This window comes from Lithobates pipiens, unplaced genomic scaffold, assembly GCF_037356315.1.
Source record: "Lithobates pipiens isolate NorthernLeopardFrog02 unplaced genomic scaffold, aLitPip1_a1.2 Scaffold_16, whole genome shotgun sequence".
NCBI classification, from domain to species: Eukaryota; Metazoa; Chordata; class Amphibia; order Anura; family Ranidae; genus Lithobates; species Lithobates pipiens.
Genome location: NW_027507748.1, coordinates 235,286,058 through 235,306,706, shown reverse-complemented (window position 1 = coordinate 235,306,706; position 20,649 = coordinate 235,286,058). Strand labels below are relative to the sequence as shown.

The following is a 20,649-nucleotide window of genomic DNA, read 5'->3' as shown; positions in this document are numbered from 1 at the left end:
GACAGGTCCCTCTCTGCTCACTGAGCGGGGAGGGGGCTTGTCCAGCGCCGCTGGTCTCTATGGAGAGATCAGATGAAAAGGGACAGCATGTCCGTTTTCATCAGATCTCACCCGATCCGCCAGCGATGGATCCAGACTTAGGGCCATCCGTCTGCTTTTGGCAGATCGGAACGGGTCGGATGTCAACGGATATGTCTCCGCTGACATCCGTCGCTCCATAGACCAGCATGGGGCACCCATTCAGGTCCGCCATCAAAACTGACAGGCGGACCTGAGCGGTCCGTCAGTGTGAAAGGGGCCTTAGTCGGGGGGCGTGGTTTCGCTATGCAGCAGTGAAGACGTGTCGTCTCTGAGCTCCGGCCCTGACCCCGCTTATAACGCACCTTACCACCGCATGAACCCCTCAGCACGCTCGGGCACGATGGGCAGGAAAACAGGCAAGTCCCTGCCGAAAAAGGGCGCTCCCGATGGATCGATTAAGCGCTTTCTAGCGGAGCCGGACGAGGTGGGTGACATGGATGGTCTAGGCCGCTCTCCCCTGAACTCGAGCGGGCTTGCTGGCCCCGCCCACCGCCTCAGGCCTGATCACAGAGCTCAATCCCCGGCCTCGTCGGTGGGATCTGCGGATGAAGACCGTGAACCGCGACATTCGGAGGTAGCAGCACTGGTGAGCGGGCTCCCCACCAAGTCTGAGTTGGCCTCCATGCTCATGGGGCTCGAAAAGTCTATTAAGCGGGAAGTGTCCGCTGTCCGTTCGGACCTGGCGCAAGTGTTGGACCGCGTGGAGGAGACGGAGCTACGCTTGGACAAGCACGCAACCGCCATTAGATCTTTACAGGCGACCACCCGTTCCCTGGCTATAGCCCACCGGTCGGCCCTCTACAAGATCGAGGACCAGGAAAATCGGAACCGCCGGAACAACATCCGTATCCGGGGTTTGCCGGAGGCGACCGGTGATGAGGATCTTCTACCTACGGTCCGGGGTATTTTCAGTGGCCTCCTAGGGAATGCTGCTGATCATCCCTTAAAAATTGACCGCGTGCATAGGGCCCTTAGGCCACGTAACATGGATGTGGACAATCCGCGGGATGTGATCTGCAGGGTTCATTACTTTGAGGAAAAGGATCGCATTATGCAGAAGCTTAAGGGGACGCAGGTGCTGGACTTTGACGGAGCATCGCTTTCTTTCTTCCCCGATCTGGCCAGGGAGACGCTGGAACGCCGCAGGGCCCTGCGGCCCCTAACTGAACAGCTGCGCTCGGCTTCCATCAATTACAGATGGGGCTTCCCGGCTGCCCTAATTGCTCATAGAGATGGGAAAACGGTGATTCTGCGGTTCCCCGAGGACCTTGAGAAATTCTGTGCAGATCTTAACATCTCTCCGCCTGAGCTCCCGAGCTGGCAGGAAGGCATCCCGCCTCTGGAGAACACCCCTGAGGCGACATGGCAAAAGGTGTCTCGCAAGCAACGTGCTCCTTCCTTCGGCTTGCCGGCTAGTCAGCCGTAGTGTGCATGCTGGCTATTACCTTTAGATCAGATGTTTGGTCCTATCGACCGGTCGTACCTGGTTCCGCAAGTACATTTTAGTGCATTACCGTGCCTACATTCCTTTTTCGTGGTGTTTGTTCTTTTTCTTTTTTTCTGTTTTTCGGTTCTATTTTTGGTTCACAATTTTTTTTTTTGCACTTACGCCCTTACTTGCTGCGTTGCACGTTGTGTGCGCAGCAGGGGGGCCCGGAGCTGCCCGGGATTCTTGGAATAAGAGCCTATGAGACTTATAACTGGTGGTTACTTACTTACTTCCTTCCTTATATCATAAGATAAATGTGCATGTGGGAAGCTTGTGTTCCTTATTTCCAATTTTTGCCTCTGGTTTTATGTTTAGTTACTAGGGGTGGTTCATTTACTTTAGTGTTTCCTTACGCAAGGTGCTTATATGTATAAGTGCGATTATATGTTTGCTGTATGGGGGTGGGGGTCGGGGCTACGGCATGTCACGCCTGTTATGGGTGGCCGTGGACTGCTGCTGGCTGGCCCCTCCTTGTACCTGGAGAGGGGGCGTCGGATGGATCCTTATCTCCGGACCTCTGCCGGGCTCTCGGCGGGGGGTGGGGAGGTGGGGGCTTGTCAGATTGCCCCCGCGCTTCAGTGCAGGCGGCTGCGAGCTCATGTTGCCCTCGGACTGATTGGGGCTTCGGCCCCCGGTGCCGAGGAGATGGTGGCTATTGCTTTTGCTGACCTGTTCTCTCTCTCTTCTCCCTTCTCTATCTCTTCTCTTCCGCCTTTTTCTCACCCTCTCTCCTTCCCCCTCTGTCTCCCTACCCCTCTGCCCCTGGTCCTGTCTCGTGATTGCAGTATATTTGTTCTAGACCCTGGCGGTAACCTATGGCCACGTTAGAATTGTTATCATTTAATGTGCGGGGCCTACACGCCCCTGGTAAACGCCATAACTTATACCGGGAACTGAATCGCCTGCGGGGGGACGTGGTCTTCCTGCAGGAAACCCATCTCACTCACACCTCGTCGGTGAAATTGTTCTCGCCGAAAATACCCCACTTGGTATTATAGCCTATCTGATGTGCACAAAGCAAAAGGTGTGGCCATAGGGTTCCGCAGGGGTACTCCTTTTCATTTGATTGACATGTTATGTGACCCACTCGGACGCTTTCTGTTCCTTAAGGGTAGCCTAGGGGGACTGCAGTGTACGCTGGCGACCCTCTATGCACCGAACCGTGACCAGGCCACCTTTATAGCTGCGACGCTGAGAAGGCTGAGGGACTTTGCTAGCGGATGCGTTGTCCTAGCCGGGGACTTTAACACACCGTTAGAACCCATGCTTGATACCTCCCTGGGGAGGTCCTCGGTTTCATATAAAAGCCTGGCGTTTATACGTAAACGCCTCTTTGACGCTCAGTTAATTGAGGTTTGGAGGACAATGCATCCGAGGGCGAGGGACTACTCATATTTCTCGAGTGTTCACCAATCTTACTCCAGGATTGACTATTTCTTCCTTGACCATCACCATCTTTCTCTCTTGGCAAATTCCAGTATCGCATCTTCGCCCCTGTCTGACCATGCCCCTATTTTACTTACCCTTAATATTTCTTCACTGCCCCATAAAGCTACCAACTGGAAGTTGAATGAGAGCCTGATTAGTGAGGAGGCAGACATCATATCTATGCGGGATGAACTCACCCAATATTTTCTCGATAACGCCCAACCGGACATTTCCCCGGGAACACTTTGGGAAGCCCATAAGGCCCACATACGGGGTAAGTTTATGGAGTTAGGGGCTAGGAGGAAAAGGGAAGCGGTATTGCGACAGACTAAGCTATTGTCGGACATTGCTTCTCTTGAATCCCAACATAAGGCCAGCCTGGCGCAAGCTACCCTTCACTTACTAACGGAGAAAAGGGAGGAATTGAAGGTTTTATTCCATGAGCAATGGAAGCGAGAAGCCCGTAGAGTGTCCCAAACTTATCACGAGTGGGGTAACAAGCCGGGGAGGCTACTGGCGCGCTCCCTACGTCTGACTAAGACTAGGACGTATATTGAAAAAATTAAAACACCTTCTGATACACTTACGTATGAGACCTCCGGAATTGCCAAAGAATTCCAGGCATTTTATCAAGATCTCTACCGAGTCCCCTCAGCGGTGCCGGATGTGGAGGCTAAAAAGTCTTTAATCCGGGAGTATTTACAACAGGCGGATTTGCCCAAGCTGGACCCGGCGGTCCTTGACTCTTTGGATGGGGAACTCTCGGTCCAGGAGTTCAGTGTGGCACTGAGGGCTATGGCGAGTGGCAAGGCTCCTGGTCCAGATGGCTTTACGGCCTTGTATTATAAAACCTTTGCAGGGACCTTGCTGCCCCGCCTTGCCTCTTACGCGAACACGATATCGAGGGGGGGGGTCTTTTCGCCCTGAAACTTTGCACGCACATATCTCTGTGCTTCCTAAGCCGGAGAAAGATCCTAGCCTATGCGGGAGCTATCGCCCAATATCCCTCCTGAACTTAGATGCTAAATTATACGCTAAAGTTCTCGCGAATCGGTTACTTCCTCTCCTCCCGCGCTGGGTTTCTAATGCGCAGACTGGGTTTATTCCGGGTAGGGAGGCACGTGACAATGCCCTTCGCACTTTCTCATTGATGGACTATGTGCGGAAGACCTCCCAGTCCACCCTGTTACTTTCCACGGATGCTGAAAAAGCGTTTGACAGGGTGGACTGGGAGTATCTGATGGCTACCCTATCTCATCTGGGAGTCGGGCGGACTCTCTTGTCCCATATCGCGGCTTTATATCAGTCCCCAACGGCTCAAATCCGGGTTAATGGCTCCTTAAGCGACTCGTTTACGTTATATAATGGTACGCGTCAGGGGTGCCCCCTCTCCCCGCTACTCTTCGCCATCTCTTTAGAACCCTTCCTCTCTACAATTAAAAATAACCCAAACATTCATGGGATCACTGTTGCAGCTACCGAACACAAATATGCGGCCTATGCCGATGACATCCTGTTTTATGTCCAACAACCCATGATTACCCTCCCCAATTTGATGTCTGCCTTCGCACAATTCGGCCTTATATCCAATTTTAAAATCAACATGTCCAAGTCGGAAATTCTAAATGTCACCGTCCCGGTGGAGGAGGTTCGTCGTCTCCAAGCTTCCTTCCCATTTACATGGCAAGCCCACAAAAGGAAGTACTTAGGTATTTATCTTACCTCCAAGCCCCAAGCCCTCTTTAGTGCTAATTACATTCCCCTCATTAACGCCATTAGATCTGATCTACATCGATGGTCACAGGTTGCTCATTCATGGCTAGGTAAGATTGGAGTGATTAAAATGAATGTCCTGCCCAGGGTGTTGTTCCTCTTCCAGATGGTCCCTGTGGGTATCCCGGCGAGTTTTTTCGGGCTCTTGGAGTCTCTGATTGGTCAGTACGTGTGGAGCAGAAGGCGTCCGAGGTTGTCCAGAGCCCTTTTATATAGGCCCAAGCGGCTGGGGGGTTTGGCTCTGCCGAATGTTAAATTGTATTATATGGCTACTGTCTTATGCAGGATTTCAGATTGGAAATTTCATAAAAACTCAAAACTGTGGGTTGCTCTCGACCATACACTCAGCGGCACTGACTTATACACTCTAGTTTGGATTCCCCAGAAATATAGGTCGGTGGCTCCCAATACCTCCACTCTGACCCACTCTACTCTCCGGAATTGGGACTTGCTCTGTAGAAAACATGGGTGGCTCTTTAACTCCCCCATCATGCCTTTGACCGGACATAATTACTTCCCTCCGGGAAATATTGACCCCAGAATCTATTCCTGGCAGCTGGCGGTTTCACCCCTTTTGCACCATGTTGCCAACCATGCGGGTATTTTACCCTTGCCGCAACTGATACCCTCTGCGAGGGCGACTCTTATGGATCAATGGACTTACAGACAACTAGTGGATTTTGTTCATTCCCTCCCGAAACCTCTTCGCTCTCTTTCGGATTTAACCCCCATTGAATCTGCTTTTCTAGAAGACCAACCGGTGGAGCGACCCTTGTCCTTTTTTTACCACACCCTACAGCTTCTGTCGACTACTGGTATCCCCACCTTTTTGGCCAAATGGGAGCACGATTTGCACAGCACGATCTCGGAGGCACAAAAATTCACCATCTTGTCTATGGCCCACTTGTCTTCTACGGCTTCAAGGGCTGCAGAAGTGAACTATAAGTTGTTAACGAGATGGCATTATACCCCGGTTGTCCTGCATAAACTCTTCCCGCAAACGTCACCTCTCTGTTGGAGAGGTTGTGGGGAATGTGCCTCTCACGCCCATATCTGGTGGTTTTGTCCCCTGATCAGACCGTATTGGGTAACAGTTTTACATTGGCTGAAGGTTATTTTAGGGTATGAGGTTCCGAATGATCCCTGGGTAATACTATTTCACTGCACAGGCTCCCCAGCAGGGTCCTATAAGAAGTCTGTGACCCCTCACTTGCTTAACGCTGCAAAAGCGCTTATTCCACGTCAGTGGAAGCAATCCACGATCCCATCCCTACGCCAATGGCTGCTGGAGGTGGATCGTACGTATCATCTGGAAGATCTTACCTACTCCCTCCGAGGAAAAGCAGACTTGGGGAAACGGATTTGGGCCTGCTGGGTAGCCTTTAAGTACACATCAGATTATGTGCAAATAATGGCGCAACCTGGGTGAACCCTTAGGTTTGGATGTAATTCTTTCTTGTTTTTTATTTTCTTGTGTGTGTTTATTTTCTGGTTCGAGACAGGACCGGGCAGCTCCCCTCTTCTTCTCTTCCCCCCCTCTGTCACCCCTCCTTTTTCTCCCTTCTTTTTTTCCTCCTCCTTTTTCTTTCTTCATCCCCCCTCTCTTTACTCTCTCTGACTATACTCTCTCTTTGTCTTCTGTTCTTTCTTTCGTCTTTTTCTTTTTCTTCAGTTACTTGGTTCAAAACACGTTGGTTGGTCCATCAAGGGTTGCAGGATTGTAAAACTACTACCCAAATACTTGGGTCGGAGAGCACTTCTGTTATGCATATTGGGTGTGCTTCGCTGGTACTCAGAAGCTCCCTAGTTGAAGTGTGTGGTTAGCGAGTTATAGTTACATGTTCCGTCATATGTATCTTTTGTAACCCTGATGTTACTCACTATGTATGGTATATTGCTGACATTACACTGTATGTCACTGTTTTCCTATGCTTTATTCTCTAATAAACACAAATTAAACAAAAAGAAAGGGGCCTTAGTCATTTAATTTTCATGAAGTTGTGCTTTAATGTCTGATACAAACATTAGCTGCTAAATTTGATCTGGGTATTTAGACAACAATAGCCTCTAACAGTTAACTCTCTTAAACACCAGTGTTGGATCAGTCCCCTGAACCCAAATGCTTCAATGTTTTCTTGCATTAATTTGTGGGTACATTTAGTCATAAAAGAAATAGCCAGTCTTTTTTCAATTTACTTATTTTTCTACTTTTACAAATGGTAAAATATAACATAGCTCAGCAATTTTTATAGAGAACATCTTCAATGCTGATGGTAAAATTACATCTCGTTAAAAAGAAAAAAAATGCAATGGTCTCTTCTGTCCTGTCTTTGCAAATTTATTTTCCTGATCTTTATATTTAATTATTTATACATACTAATTGGATTGCCTTAAAATACATTTTTCAGAACTAAAAAAACTATACTTTTTTCATTAGCTACTCTAAACTGCATGAATGAAAACTCATGGGACTTGCGTTTACAGTATTTTATAATCTATTCTTTTAATTGCAGACAATACCCCGGTTTGGAAAATTGTCGGTAAGTGCAGTATTTATATTTACCTCTTTCTGGGTGAGGAGGCCATGCTGTATTTTTACATCACAATTCTGACACATCTGTTCTGATGCATGATGTATAACTTATTCAGGGTTTAAGATTACTTAAGAAGATCACGTGTTAATAGCAGGTCTCCTGCCTGCCACTAATTTAGTCATAAGCTAGCTATAGGATGGGTGGTAAATGACGTTTTTCAGGGCTTTTTTTTGTCCTTTTCTTTTTCTTTTTTCTTTTTTTACCAGAGTTTAATACACATGCATGCTCTAATAACCTGAGCCTGCATGCTGTTTATTTTTATGCGAGAAGTGAGGGGGGCATGCCTAGACTGTGCCAGCTCATTGTACTGGAGGAAAATGGAGAGTAGTCAACATTTCTCAAACAGTTTGACTTTCTCAAGGACCTGTTGGCTAAGAATGTTTAGCAGGGTCAGAAACTGGCTATAGACCTGAGGATTTATAACTGGTTCTGTCCAATAGATATGAGCACATCTTTTATTTCTCTCTAGTTTACAAGCCAGAGCTGGCTAGTCATTATTGAACATGTATAATTTCCTTGAATACAATGGATTGGGGGATAACTGTCTGTCCACCAACACCTAGTTCTATTTCTACTCTATGACAGATTTGACATTTAGGCTATGTATTCTATTATTGTGACAGCAAACATTTATATCATTAGTGTTTTTCTTGCCCTTTCCTACATAGTAGAGTGAAATTCAGAAATTCAGTTTGTCTATATCTGTCAGTTCTCGCCAGGTGTTGGTAACAGTGGTCTAGATCAGTGTTTCTCAACTCCAATCCTCAAGGCGCACCAACAGTTCATGTTTTCAGGATTTCCCTCAGATGAAACGGCTGTGGTAATTACTAAGGCAGTGAAAACTTATCAAATCACCTGTGCAAAATAATGGCCTGTTGGTGTGCCTTGAGGACTGGAGTTGAGAAACCCTGGTCTAGATAGTGGGCAGGTGAAGCACTGACAGCCAGAGGATAGTTTAAACAAAAAAGTCTATGCATTCAACAAGTCACCAGTAGGTAACATTAAAAGTTTTCATAAGTCTTTGTTCCTACAGGCATGGTAGATACATTAATAGGCTTTTTCTTCTGTCACTATGGCTAAGTTTAGATTTCAGGAATAATTGATAGTCATCTCTTAAAAGTATATACACATAGAAGTCTTTGTACAACTAGTATTAGAGGAAAACGTTTTTTTTTTTTTTTTCTGAATCGATTTTTATTCAGATAGAGTGGGATCAGTGTAAGAGCTAGGAAGACAACGCGTTTGGGTATGTGTTGTTCATATCCAGTGTTTTGAGAAAGCTAACAGAAAATGGGGAAAGAAAATATCCAGTTTACCTCTTTCTGGGTGAGGAGGTCATGCTTCCCATTAATGCCCTACATAGCAGAGAAGTAGGAGAGGCCATAGGATACCAGAATTTCTATTGAAGAGGCACTATGATTCCATAAAGTCAAACCAGAGCAACTTTTGCACATATGTTAAAATGAACATTTTTGTCTTCAAGATTAGTTAAAATCCCAAAACATGAAATATTTTGTGACGGTAGACATGTTGGAGAATATGATGGTAGTTGCATTTTTTGTAACATATAAAGGATGAAGTTGCATTAAGTAAATGGTATCAAACATGTCTAATCTTAAAATCAAATGCGCTTGTGAAATGGCGACTTTGGTATCCAATATTGTTTATAGGCAACATTTTTTTTACAGGTAATTAGTGTAGGCCTATTGAAGGCCTTTGAATTATCACTCACTCTGGTGTGTGCAGTGTAGTTTATAGGTGGGTGTACATGTTTACATTCATTTGTATCTGGGGCATGGGTTTTAAATGTAAAAATTTCAGCAAACAATTGACCTTCACTCTACCCGTGGGCACCTGCCATGGCTATCCCAGGCCCACAGGAGGAGTAGCAGAGCCTGTGTCAGGTGGGTGAATAGTGCATTCTGTGGTGTGTGGAAGTGATCAGTCACATCAGAGGATTTTACCCCTAGCTACCTAACAAAGTGGGGAAACCAAACTTAATATGAAGTTGACACTGGATAAAAGGGGCAAAATACTATATTGTGCTCAAAGTACCAAGAAATGGGTTTTAAAATCTTGACCTGATGCTACAGGACACAGCATACTTTACACACTGTTCCTATCCATCCCAAACATTTGTTGGCGGTTCAATTGAGACTATGGCAATATCTTGCATATCTGATTGTACTGCCCCGTTCTTCAGTCCTTATGGACTACTATTCTCTGTCTCACAGCAATTTATGGATTACCCTCTTCCACATGACTTTCAGCCTTTTTCTTATAGGTTAGTACTCCCTCAACTGATCAGTTTGGCTAAAAGTTGCAGCCTTAGGTGCTGGAAACAAACACCTGCACCTCCCATAGCCACATGGGTGACAAAAGTCACTGAGATTGAGCGAATGGAAAACCTAATTGCCTCTGACAGATTTAGAAAAACCTGGTTTTACTGGAATGAGTTCACTTTCATTCCCATATACAAAGCACTGTTACAAGATGACTCTATGGAAGATGTGGCAGCACCTCCTGGGCATGTGGGAAAAAGAAATAACACAATACTACAATATTATTATATCATCCTTCGCTCTTCCATAAACTTTTTTAACCTAGTACTTTTCAGTCTATTAGGTCTTATTTTCTTTGGTTTGTTCCCTTTCTATCCTCCCAACTCTATTAGAATAAAACTGATTCATACAGTGGCCTCCCTCTACCAGATCAGATTAGGTATAGCTGTGTATGACTATTTTAAGTATTACTAATACGTTTTATATAAGTGATATTATGGTCTTACTCACTTGAGTTACTACTGCGCATAAATACTTGTTAACAAAATGAATGTACTAAAGTATATGTGTTGTAAATGTTTTAATACTGTTAATAAAAACATACAGTGGATACAGATAGCATTCAGATATGAAGAAAAGAAAAAAAATATATAAACAGTCTCACCTGCTATTGTCTGTTTAAAAGCCGGTGCTGTCACCCAGGTAAGCCTTGCAAAGGTGGCAGTGAAATACCCTTCTTGGAAGTAGGGAACCAGGGTTTTAAAGATGAATTGAAAGTGTCACTAAAGGCAAAACCTTTTTTTTTTTTTTTTTTTTTTTTTTTTTTTTTTTCATTTTTGATAGCGTAAGAGAGGGTTTATAATGCTTGTCGGGTTTATTTTTTTTTCTTGTCATCTGTGTCCTATTGAGGAAATTTCCCTTCACTACCTGCTCAAACAGGAAGTAAGAGGAAATCCTGAAACATGAGATACATTTTTCACAAGGAGCTTGTTTATGCACAGCACAGTTCTTCTGCTGTGTGGAGGGGGATGTGTGTGCCTTTCCTCCAATCAGCTCTCATACAGTGTAAGTGCAGTCTCCCTGCCCCCTTCTCTCTTCTGAGACAGATGAAGAAATATTTTTATCAGGATCTGCACATCTGAAAGCATAGAGAGGGGAACACTGAAGATAAACAAAACTTATGTAGGAGGATTTGTTTCATCTCTATCACCTGAGTCTGTTCACTTCACTCGGTATATGTGAGGGTTTACAGCCACTTTAAGTATATATTATACTCTGTAACCATAAAATATATTTTTCTTCTAAATATTTGATAGTATTGACATGTTACTGCTATTTCAATTTTAACTTTTTCATTTTCAATTCTCTTAAGTCATAGTTCTTGGGGTCATTGGAGCTTTAGCGATAATCGGCTTCGTGGTATACAAGTTTGTCTACAAAAAGCAAAACAGAGGGTGAGGCCATTTTTATTTTCTTTTGCCTGTATATATCTTGTCTGTAGAGAAGAGTCTTCTCTACCTTTCTTGTTGTGTTGATGTAATTTGGCTTGCATTTTGTCCATTTTATTAGAGTCAATTCACAAATGGTGTGCTGCAGTATTGCATGCTTTGTGCAGCACAATACAATGTGTTGGTCATGTGTTGTCATTCATTTTAAATGGCATCCTAATGCATGCACAAACCTGCACAATTGTGCCATAAAGAACCCAAAAATGCACAAATCGTACATTCAAAATAAAGCATGCTCTAACGCATGATAAAAATATTTTTGGAAATTACACAGGGCTGCGGTCTGTCCCTTCTCCCATATGACAGTGCTTGGCCAATCCCCAGCCAACCAGAACCAGTACTTTTATTTAGGAGTAAGGGGAGAGAGTAGCATGCTGCTTCATTGTTTGCAGTTAGTATATCTGTTCTAGAACTAACCTCTGGTATAAAAATGCTGAAAGCATGGATTTATGAAAGAGCATTCTAACATTCTATGAGAAGGTGAGCTGTAAAGTTATCAAAGATAGAGAAGGCCTGCGGACATAGTGCATTTAGATTTCTCTAAGGCATTTGATACAGTACATCACAAATGTTTAATTTGAAAATTAAAATCTTTTAGCATTGATGATATTGCATGAACCTGGGTAGAAAACTGGTTGTGGCTCTTGTACTTCAGTACAAGAGCCACATTGTACATTGGCCAAAAAAGTAATTTGTGAGCCAATGAATGAATAACATGTAAATGAGTATGATTTACATGGATCTTTTCTGTAATCAGCGGGAAATGATTCGGAAATAAAAGAGAAAGAACTAGTAGTAATGTATTTGTGCATCAAAACAAATTTGCCAAGCTGGGTGAAGATGTGGAGGTGGCAAACACAGAGGTGGCAAACACAGAGGTGGCAGCCCTAGATGTCACTGCTACCCCTAAGATCTGGGAGAGCAGCCCATCTAGTAGAGGTGGTAAAGGGAGTGCAGGTAGGCCTTGACAGTTGGTGGTACTAGAGGATTCTATAATCAGAAGGACTGATAGAATAATTTGTCGCCAAGATTGCCTCAAGCGAATGGTTTGCGGTCTCCCTTGTGCTAGGGTTTGGCATGTTGTGGACTGGTTGGATAAATTACTGGAAGGGGCTGGGCATGACCCAGCTGTCTTGGTCCACGTTGGAACCAATGACAGTATACATGGAAGGTAGAGGCTCCTTAAGAATCAATTTAAAGAACTAGGCTGCAAGTTGAAGGGAAGGACCTCCAAGGTGATATTCTCTGAAATATTTCCTGTGCCATGCGCAACACAGGAAAGGCAGGGGGTGATTAGATAGCTGAATGCATGACTAAAGACCTGGTGTAGGCAGGAGGGCTTTGGGTTTCTAGAGTGCTGGGCTGACTTTTCATTGGGGTGCAACCTATATGTTAAGGACGGTTTGCACTTGAATGGAAGGGTGTCTGCTGTGCTGAGGGAGAGGTTTATGGGAAGGCTGGAGAAGTATTTAAACTAGGATGGGGGGGTGAACTAGAATTACATCAGGCAGACTGGTCAGTTAGGGGTCAGACATTAATGGAGGGTGGAATGGGGATAGATGTGGGGAAGGGTTATGGCAGGGGACAAAGTTCCCATGTTGCAAAAATCCATTGGAAACTATAGTGCCATTTGTACTACTACAAATATGAATAACACCAGAGCAATGGTCTAATTGGGCCACTATGTGGCAGATGAGGTTTAATGTTGAGAAATGTAAAGTTATGCACTTGCGGAATAAGAATATGCATGCATCATACATGCTAGGGGGAGTACAACTGGGGGAATTCTTAGTGAAGGATATGGGGGTTTTGGTAGATCAAAAGCTCAATAATAGCATGCAATGCCAAGCTGCAGTTTCCAAAGCGAGCAAAGTCCTTTCTTGTATTGAGATGTATGGACTCCAGAGAGAGAGTGCAATGTAATTTTGCCCCTGTTCAAATTATTAGTAAGACCTCATCTGGAATATGCAGTTCAATTTTGGGCACCAGTTCTCAAAAAGGTTATTGGGAAACTGGAGAGAGTGCAGAGAAGGGCAACCAAACTGATACAAGGCATGGAGAAGCTCAGCTATGATGAAAGATTAGAGGAGCTGAATTTATTCACTCTTGAGAAGAGGAGAACAAGGGGGGATATGATGAACGTGTTCAAATATATAAGGGGTCCATTTAGTGAACTTGGTGTTGAGGTATTATCTTTACGGTAAACACAGGGGCACTTTATGTCTAGAGGAAAATAATTTTTATCTCCAAATACGGAAAGGTTTCCTCACAGTAAGAGCTGTGAAAATGTGGAATAAACTCCCGCCAGAGGTGGTTCTGGCCAGCTCAGTAGATTGCTTTAAGAAAGGCCTGGATACTTTCCTAAAAGTACATAATATAACTGGGTACTAACTAGGGCTGCAACTAACGATTATTTTCATAATCGATTAGTTGGCCGATTATTGTTTCGATTAATCAAATAATCGGTTAATAACAAAAAAAAGGTAATTTTGCTGCAATTTGCATTTTTACATTTGTTGTTGGGCAGATTAAAAAACACAAATTGCTGCAAAAACGCATTTATACATGCTTTTCTGCAGCTTCTCCATTGAAGTATATTGAACCAAAAAAACAATCGCGTCATTTTGCGTTTAAAAAAAAAAGTCCTCGTCTTTTCCAAAGAACTTTGCAGCTGAAAAAATCATGGATGTGAACGTGTCCCATAGGAAACCATGTAAATGAACTGTAGTGTGTTTCTGCAAAAAGCACCAAAAAACACAGAGGTGTGACCCAGGCCTGAGATATTTGGTAACATAATGGGATTAAAAAAAACTAAAATTAGTACAAAAAGAGCAAATCGCTACTGTAAGGGGTTAATTTTTTTACTATGCGACAGTGAAAGTAATATTTACAGTAGCAATTTGCTCTTTGTACTATAAAGGGCTAATTTTAGTTTTTGTTAACCCCATTATGTTACTGGCCGATTAATCGATTATGAAAATAGTAATCGATTAATTTCATAATCGATTAGTTGTCGATTAATCGATTAGTTGTTTCAGCCCTAGTACTAACATTTATGGGTAAAGTTGATTCAGGGAAAATCGATTGCCTCTTGGGGGATCAGGAAGGAATTTTTTCCCATTCTGTAGCAAATTGGAGCATGCTCTGCTGGGGTTTTTCACCTTCCTCTGGATCAACTGTGGGTATAGAATTGGGTATATGGGATTGTACAATATTTTTTTATTTTTTTTATGGTTGAACTGGATGTCTTTTTTTCAACCTAACTATGTAAAACAAAGTGAAGACATTCAAAATAAATTTGAGCCTTTAATAAAGGGCGAACAAAAATAAATTCAGTCTCCCTGTGTCCCTGTCAGTTTCTTGGTACATTTTGTGTCCCCATAAAAGTTTTCTAATACATATGTGTCCAGTGCCAGACTTGCCTACCAGGATAGCAGGAAACTAAACAGTGGGACGCTTGCCCTGAGGCCGCTGTCAGCTAGGAGCTTTGGAACTTTTTTTTCTTTTTAAAAAGAACAGCTGAGAAAGAAGCGGCGGTAGGTTTGCCGTGAACAGGAGTCAGGGCTGGCTGAGGAATTGTCTAGTAGTGGAGGGCTGGAGTAAGTGGCTGTCGTGCAGCAGACTGTAACCCTCCCTCTCTCCAGCCCACCCCATTCGACTGTACACAGGTGTTGAATGGGTGTGCTGGGAGGGAGATGTGCAGTACCTGAAGCCGAGCACATAGCAGAAGGTATGACCACAGCAAAACGAATACTACAGCACTCAGCTCTGGCTGAATGGAAACAAGATTGTGGGGAGCACAGTCACATGTAATGCTGGCCGGCCGGTGTCTTCCAGAAATGTATGCCTTCGGGCAGTGTACAGATTACCAATCTTTTTTTTTTTTTTTTTTTTTTTTTTTATAGCTGCCTAATTGCACTGATTAGATCTGTGGAAGGTGCTGCAGCTGGCTGCATTCTGTGTCCATTGACAGTGTCACAAAATCATTTCAGCTCAGCTATTTAGCCAGAGCTCTGTGTGTGCTGCACAGTTTTATGTTGTTGCGAAGGATTTACTGCTGATTCAGGCTAGTAGCTTCACAGACTCATTAACTGTTTACTATCCTCCACTACCTGTAGTATGCCTGCAGTCTCTGACCGTCTCCTGTAGCATGTCTGCAGTCTCTGACCGTCTCCTGTAGCAAGTCTGCAGTCTCTGACCGTCTCCTGTAGCAAGTCTGCAGTCTCTGACCGTCTCCTGTAGCAAGTCTGCAGTCTCTGACCGTCTCCTGTAGCAAGTCTGCAGTCTCTGACCGTCTCCTGTAGCAAGTCTGCAGTCTCTGACCGTCTCCTGTAGCAAGTCTGCAGTCTCTGACCGTCTCCTGTAGCAAGTCTGCAGTCTCTGACCGTCTCCTGTAGCAAGTCTGCAGTCTCTGACCGTCTCCTGTAGCAAGTCTGCAGTCTCTGACCGTCTCCTGTAGCAAGTCTGCAGTCTCTGACCGTCTCCTGTAGCAAGTCTGCAGTCTCTGACCGTCTCCTGTAGCAAGTCTGCAGTCTCTGACCGTCTCCTGTAGCAAGTCTGCAGTCTCTGACCGTCTCCTGTAGCAAGTCTGCAGTCTCTGACCGTCTCCTGTAGCAAGTCTGCAGTCTCTGACCGTCTCCTGTAGCAAGTCTGCAGTCTCTGACCGTCTCCTGTAGCAAGTCTGCAGTCTCTGACCGTCTCCTGTAGCAAGTCTGCAGTCTCTGACCGTCTCCTGTAGCAAGTCTGCAGTCTCTGACCGTCTCCTGTAGCAAGTCTGCAGTCTCTGACCGTCTCCTGTAGCAAGTCTGCAGTCTCTGACCGTCTCCTGTAGCAAGTCTGCAGTCTCTGACCGTCTCCTGTAGCAAGTCTGCAGTCTCTGACCGTCTCCTGTAGCAAGTCTGCAGTCTCTGACCGTCTCCTGTAGCAAGTCTGCAGTCTCTGACCGTCTCCTGTAGCATGTCTGCAGTCTCTGACCGTCTCCTGTAGCATGTCTGCAGTCTCTGACCATCTCCTGTAGTGTGTCTTACACATATACAACTTGCATCACTCACACACAGCCTGCATAGGCTTTGTGTGAGTGATATGAGGTGTATATGTGCAACAGGCTCCATGTGAGTGACATTATACACAACAGAAAATGTTCAAACCTATACTAACATACACGCAACAAAAACACATGTATACTGTCATTACTTACAGAAGATAAAAAAAATATATATACATATACATATACATACACACACACACACCCCTCTATGTATATTGCACGCAGTGAATGATTGTCTTTGGGGGAGGATGGGATTGCAATGTGGAATGTGCCTTGGTCATAGTCCCCCAATACAGAATACCCCCCTGTACTGGTCCAGGACTGGGATTGTGTTATAGCTCCACTGGGATACATGGGGAAGTGTGTACAGTGCACGTATTGTGTGTGTGCCTGCTCCTGTATGGATCCCCCCACCCCCAGTTGTGACTGCGGTATCTTATATGCACCCCCCCCCCCCCACACCTATTGTTTGTTCCTAGAGTGGCCACCGCATCCTGGATGACATGTTTCGACTACACTGCACAGCACACTTCCCCTACAAAGCAGGTCTCCTCTTTTACAACCAGGATCCAGGCAGGATAGGGCACACACAATACGCACACTACTTCCTCATCTGTCACAGCGGAGCTATAACACAAAACAAAGTCCTGGACCAGTACAGGTGGGGATGCTATGACCAAGGATATAGAGATATATAAAAACAAGAAATTAGGATAGAGAGGAGGAGGAGAAAAAGTTGTACATCCTAAAATGTACCATAAGGGGTTTAATACTGTACAAGTGGAAGGGACTCAGGGAGCATTAAATATTCGCACGTTAGGGGTGCAAATGACTTGTCTGGCCTTGGGTGCTGACGACACATGCTACGCCACTGGGGCTGGTACGAAATTATTTTCAGTGCTGGTTTTTATTCCCAGTCCGGCCCCATCTGTGTCCCCATCAGACTCTCCCTGTCCATCTGTGTCCCCGACAGAGTCTCCCTGTTCACTTGTGTCCCCATGAGATTCTTTGTGTCCAGCAGAGTCTCCCTGTACATTTATGCCCACCCCATATTCCCCCCTTACTTGAATATGCCTTACCGCTAATTCCACATAGTATTCCTGTGTGTCAGCTGGAGATCTGCTACACCTTCTGACTCCCACACTGCTTTTGCACAGGCACACTGTATATGGCATTACAGCAGTAAGAGACACTGGCATTAACAGCAGAGCAGGAGCTGGGAAGTGCTGCAAGTCTGCACTGAAGCATGTCATTGGTTGCTAGGATGCTCACAGTCCTAGCAAACAAGGGAAGGCCAGGAGGGCCTTGTCAGTGGATTTCAGGAACCTTCACTGCATACTGCAAAGAGACTGGTAGCAGTTATCCTAAACGGGTGACCAACTGTGCAGTGAGTCTGAGGCTCATAAATGCCGGAGCAGACCAGATGTGGTAGGCCATACTTTGGAGACCCCTGGTCTAGAGTTATGAGTGGTGTTCCCCTGGGCTCCATTTGGAGGCCAGTTCTCTGTAAATTCTTTAACTTTTTTTTTTAGCTGTATTTACTCAGCTGCAGCTCATAACATCAAGTGAAAGATATCTGACCAACATGTCAGAAAAAAATATAAAATAGAATCACTGAATCGAAAAAAAAGAATGACCCCCTTGTTTCAGTATTATGTTGAACTGCCTTTTTGCATTAATTACAGCCTTTAGTCTGTTGGGAAATATCTATAACTTTGCACAACAAGACTTTGCAATATTTGCCCAAATTTCTTCGCAAAACTGCTCAAGTTCAGTTAAATTTGAGGGTGACCGTTTGTGGACTGGTGTCTTCAAATCATTCTACAGATTTTCAATAGGATTTAAGTCTAGGCTCTGACTAGGCCATGCAAGGACATTCACCCTCTTCACCTTCAAACACTAGGTGGTCATATTTTTTTCTGTGTGCTTTGGGTCATTGTCATGTTGGAAGGTAAACCACCTTCTAACTGACTTTCTCATATCATCTTCCAGGACAGCCTTTGAGATATAGGGCTCCTCCCTCCCGGGACAGGAAACACGTCAAGCCAATCAAATAAAAGGTGTGGTCCTCCAGCCCTCCTCAGTTTTTGTGTTTCCTGCCGGACGGGAAGGAGCACGTTGGAACTGGTAAGGGGAGCTCCTTCTCAGGGGTTGGTCCTGGGGGGAGCACCTGGTGGACCTGACCCTTAGCACCCCTCGGTCCGTTCGAAGGGAGGAGAGGGTAGCTATCAGTCCCCGCTGCCATTTAAACGTTCGGAGAGAACGGGACCCCGATGGGCGGCAATCTCCCCCCTCTGTAGCGCTAACCGCTCGTACCTGGTCGGTCGGATGGCGGGCGAGAGACGTTCCTTTCACCGGCTGGCGTTCGGGTACTGTGAGCGGTGCGTTCGTAAGGAACGCACGGCGTCGGGGCGGAGTCTTTGCGTTCCGGCATCCGGAAGTGGGAGAGACGCACTTCCGCCGGATTCGCGTCATCAGGGGGCGCCGCAGGACCTGTTCCAGTCCTTTGGGCGCGGCGGTGTGACTACAGGGTTGCCTGGAGCGGTGTGAAGGCTCAGAGAGACTGAGCGAGACACAGGAACCATGGAGAGTGCAGTTGTGCAGGTGGACTCCGGTTCAACAGGCTCCAGTACCTCTCAGGTAAGCTTGGTGAGGGCAGACCAGGACTTACACTGGGGGGTGGAGGGGTCACTCTGACCTTAGTACCTTCCTGGGGAGGAGAACTTGCTGGTGAAGGGGGGCACTTCCTAGGCAGACCCTAGAAGCACAGTGGTGTGGTCAGGGGTGATATTGTAATGGGACCCTGTTTTTTCGTTGTTTTTTAGGTTAAACAGGACAGAGCCCAGATACCTTTGCCCAGAAGGAAATGTGCCATGTGCGGGGCTAAGTTAGGCACCGGTTGGGAGAAGCCGCTTTGCCCGGATTGTGTCAGTAGCCTGGTGAAAGAGGACTCGGTGGCAGCTTGTCACAATGTTTTGGCGTCCGTAAAGGAGGAGATGGCATCCACCTTCCAGTCATTTAAAAGCATGATGGATAGGGTGCAGGGTCCTTCTGTCTCTTTACCCAGGGCCGTGAGTATGCCCTCCTTATCCGAACCAAGTCAGGAGGAGGAGGTGGATAGGGAGAGGTTACCTAGGTCATTAGCCTCCTCTAGGACAGAGTCTACTTCTGAGTCAGAGGGGGAGGAAGAGTCCATTAGATCAGCCAGATACAAGCTGTCTTTGGACGATGTGGGTGACCTCCTCAAGGCTATATATGACACTTTGGAGATTTCTCAGGTTGGCGGTGAGGTTGAACACGGGTGTGTTACACCTCCAGTTTCGAGCTCTCCCCTTCGGCCTTTCAGCCTCACCAAGAATCTTTACAAAGGTTCTGGCAGAGGCACTGGCCCCATTAAGGCTCAAGGCTATAACAGTGATTCCATATCTGGGCGATCTACTGTTCATAGCCCAGTCGGCCCAACAGCTGCAGAAGGATGTACAGGAGGCCTTAGGTTTCCTGCACTCACTGGGGTGGCTAATAAACCAGGAAAAATCCCAATTGACCCCCTCACAGGAGGTCCTGTATTTAGGATACAGGATTTCTTCGGTGGAGATGAGGGTATTTCTTCCTGCGGAGAAGATCAGCAAGCTAGAACAGGCGGTAGCCCAACTTCAATCAGGTCGGGAAGCCCAGATCAGGGAGGTTATGAGAGTCCTGGGGTTGATGACATCATGCTTTCCAGCGGTGGCCTGGGCAAGGCATCATCAGCGTCCTTTACAGAGACTCATGCTCCGTTATTGGGATGGCAGGCAGCAGAGCCTGGATCAGGTTATGCCCCTATCCTTGGCAGTCAGGAGGTCTCTGTGGTGGTGGCGGGCCCAGGTCAACCTAGACAGGGGTCTTCCCTGGTCCCCACAAGCTACGGTGGTGGTCACGACCGATGCCAGTGCGCTGGGTTGGGGTGCCCACCTAGAGGGATTCTTAGCCCAAGGTAAGGATGGTGGCGGAGGTCCTGCAGAAGTTCCGATCGGAAGCTACGGACCTCATTTTAGTGGCCCCTTTTTGGCCAAGGAGACCCTGGTTTGCCAGCATAAAGAGATTGGCTGTTCATCCTCCGCTGTTTCTACCAGTCAGGGAGGATTTACTTTCCCAGGGGCCGATCCTGTATCCTCAGATAGAGAGGCTCAAGCTTGCGGCCTGGTATCTGAGGAACAGATTTTAAGATCACAGGGTTTTTCAGAAAGAGTGGTTAAGACCTTGTTAGAATGCCGTAAACCAGTTACTAGGGCAATTTACGCCAAGGTAGGAAAGAGGTTTAATTCCTGGTTGCGAGAACAGGGGATTGCAAGTCCTGGGGTCCCGGCAGTCCTAGATTTTCTACAAGCAGGGGTAGAGCTGGGCCTATCCATCAGCACTCTAAAGGTACAGGTGGCGGCCTTAAGTGTTTTCCTTCAGTCCTCCCTTC

The 20,649-nt window shown here is 45.9% G+C and overlaps 1 protein-coding gene across 11 annotated transcripts in view; it reads left to right on the top strand.

Annotated features, from left to right (window-relative positions):
* The window catches only part of LOC143982457 (zona pellucida sperm-binding protein 3 receptor-like), a 633,312-nt gene that overhangs the window by 589,742 nt on the left and 22,921 nt on the right, over positions 1–20,649 (top strand). For all 11 annotated transcript variants that reach the window (XM_077481173.1, XM_077481174.1, XM_077481171.1 and 8 more), the window contains 2 exons: positions 7,285–7,311; positions 11,020–11,101. In XM_077481173.1, the coding sequence (XP_077337299.1) occupies positions 7,285–7,311; positions 11,020–11,101 (109 nt within the window). The remainder of the gene's footprint in view (positions 1–7,284; positions 7,312–11,019; positions 11,102–20,649) is intronic.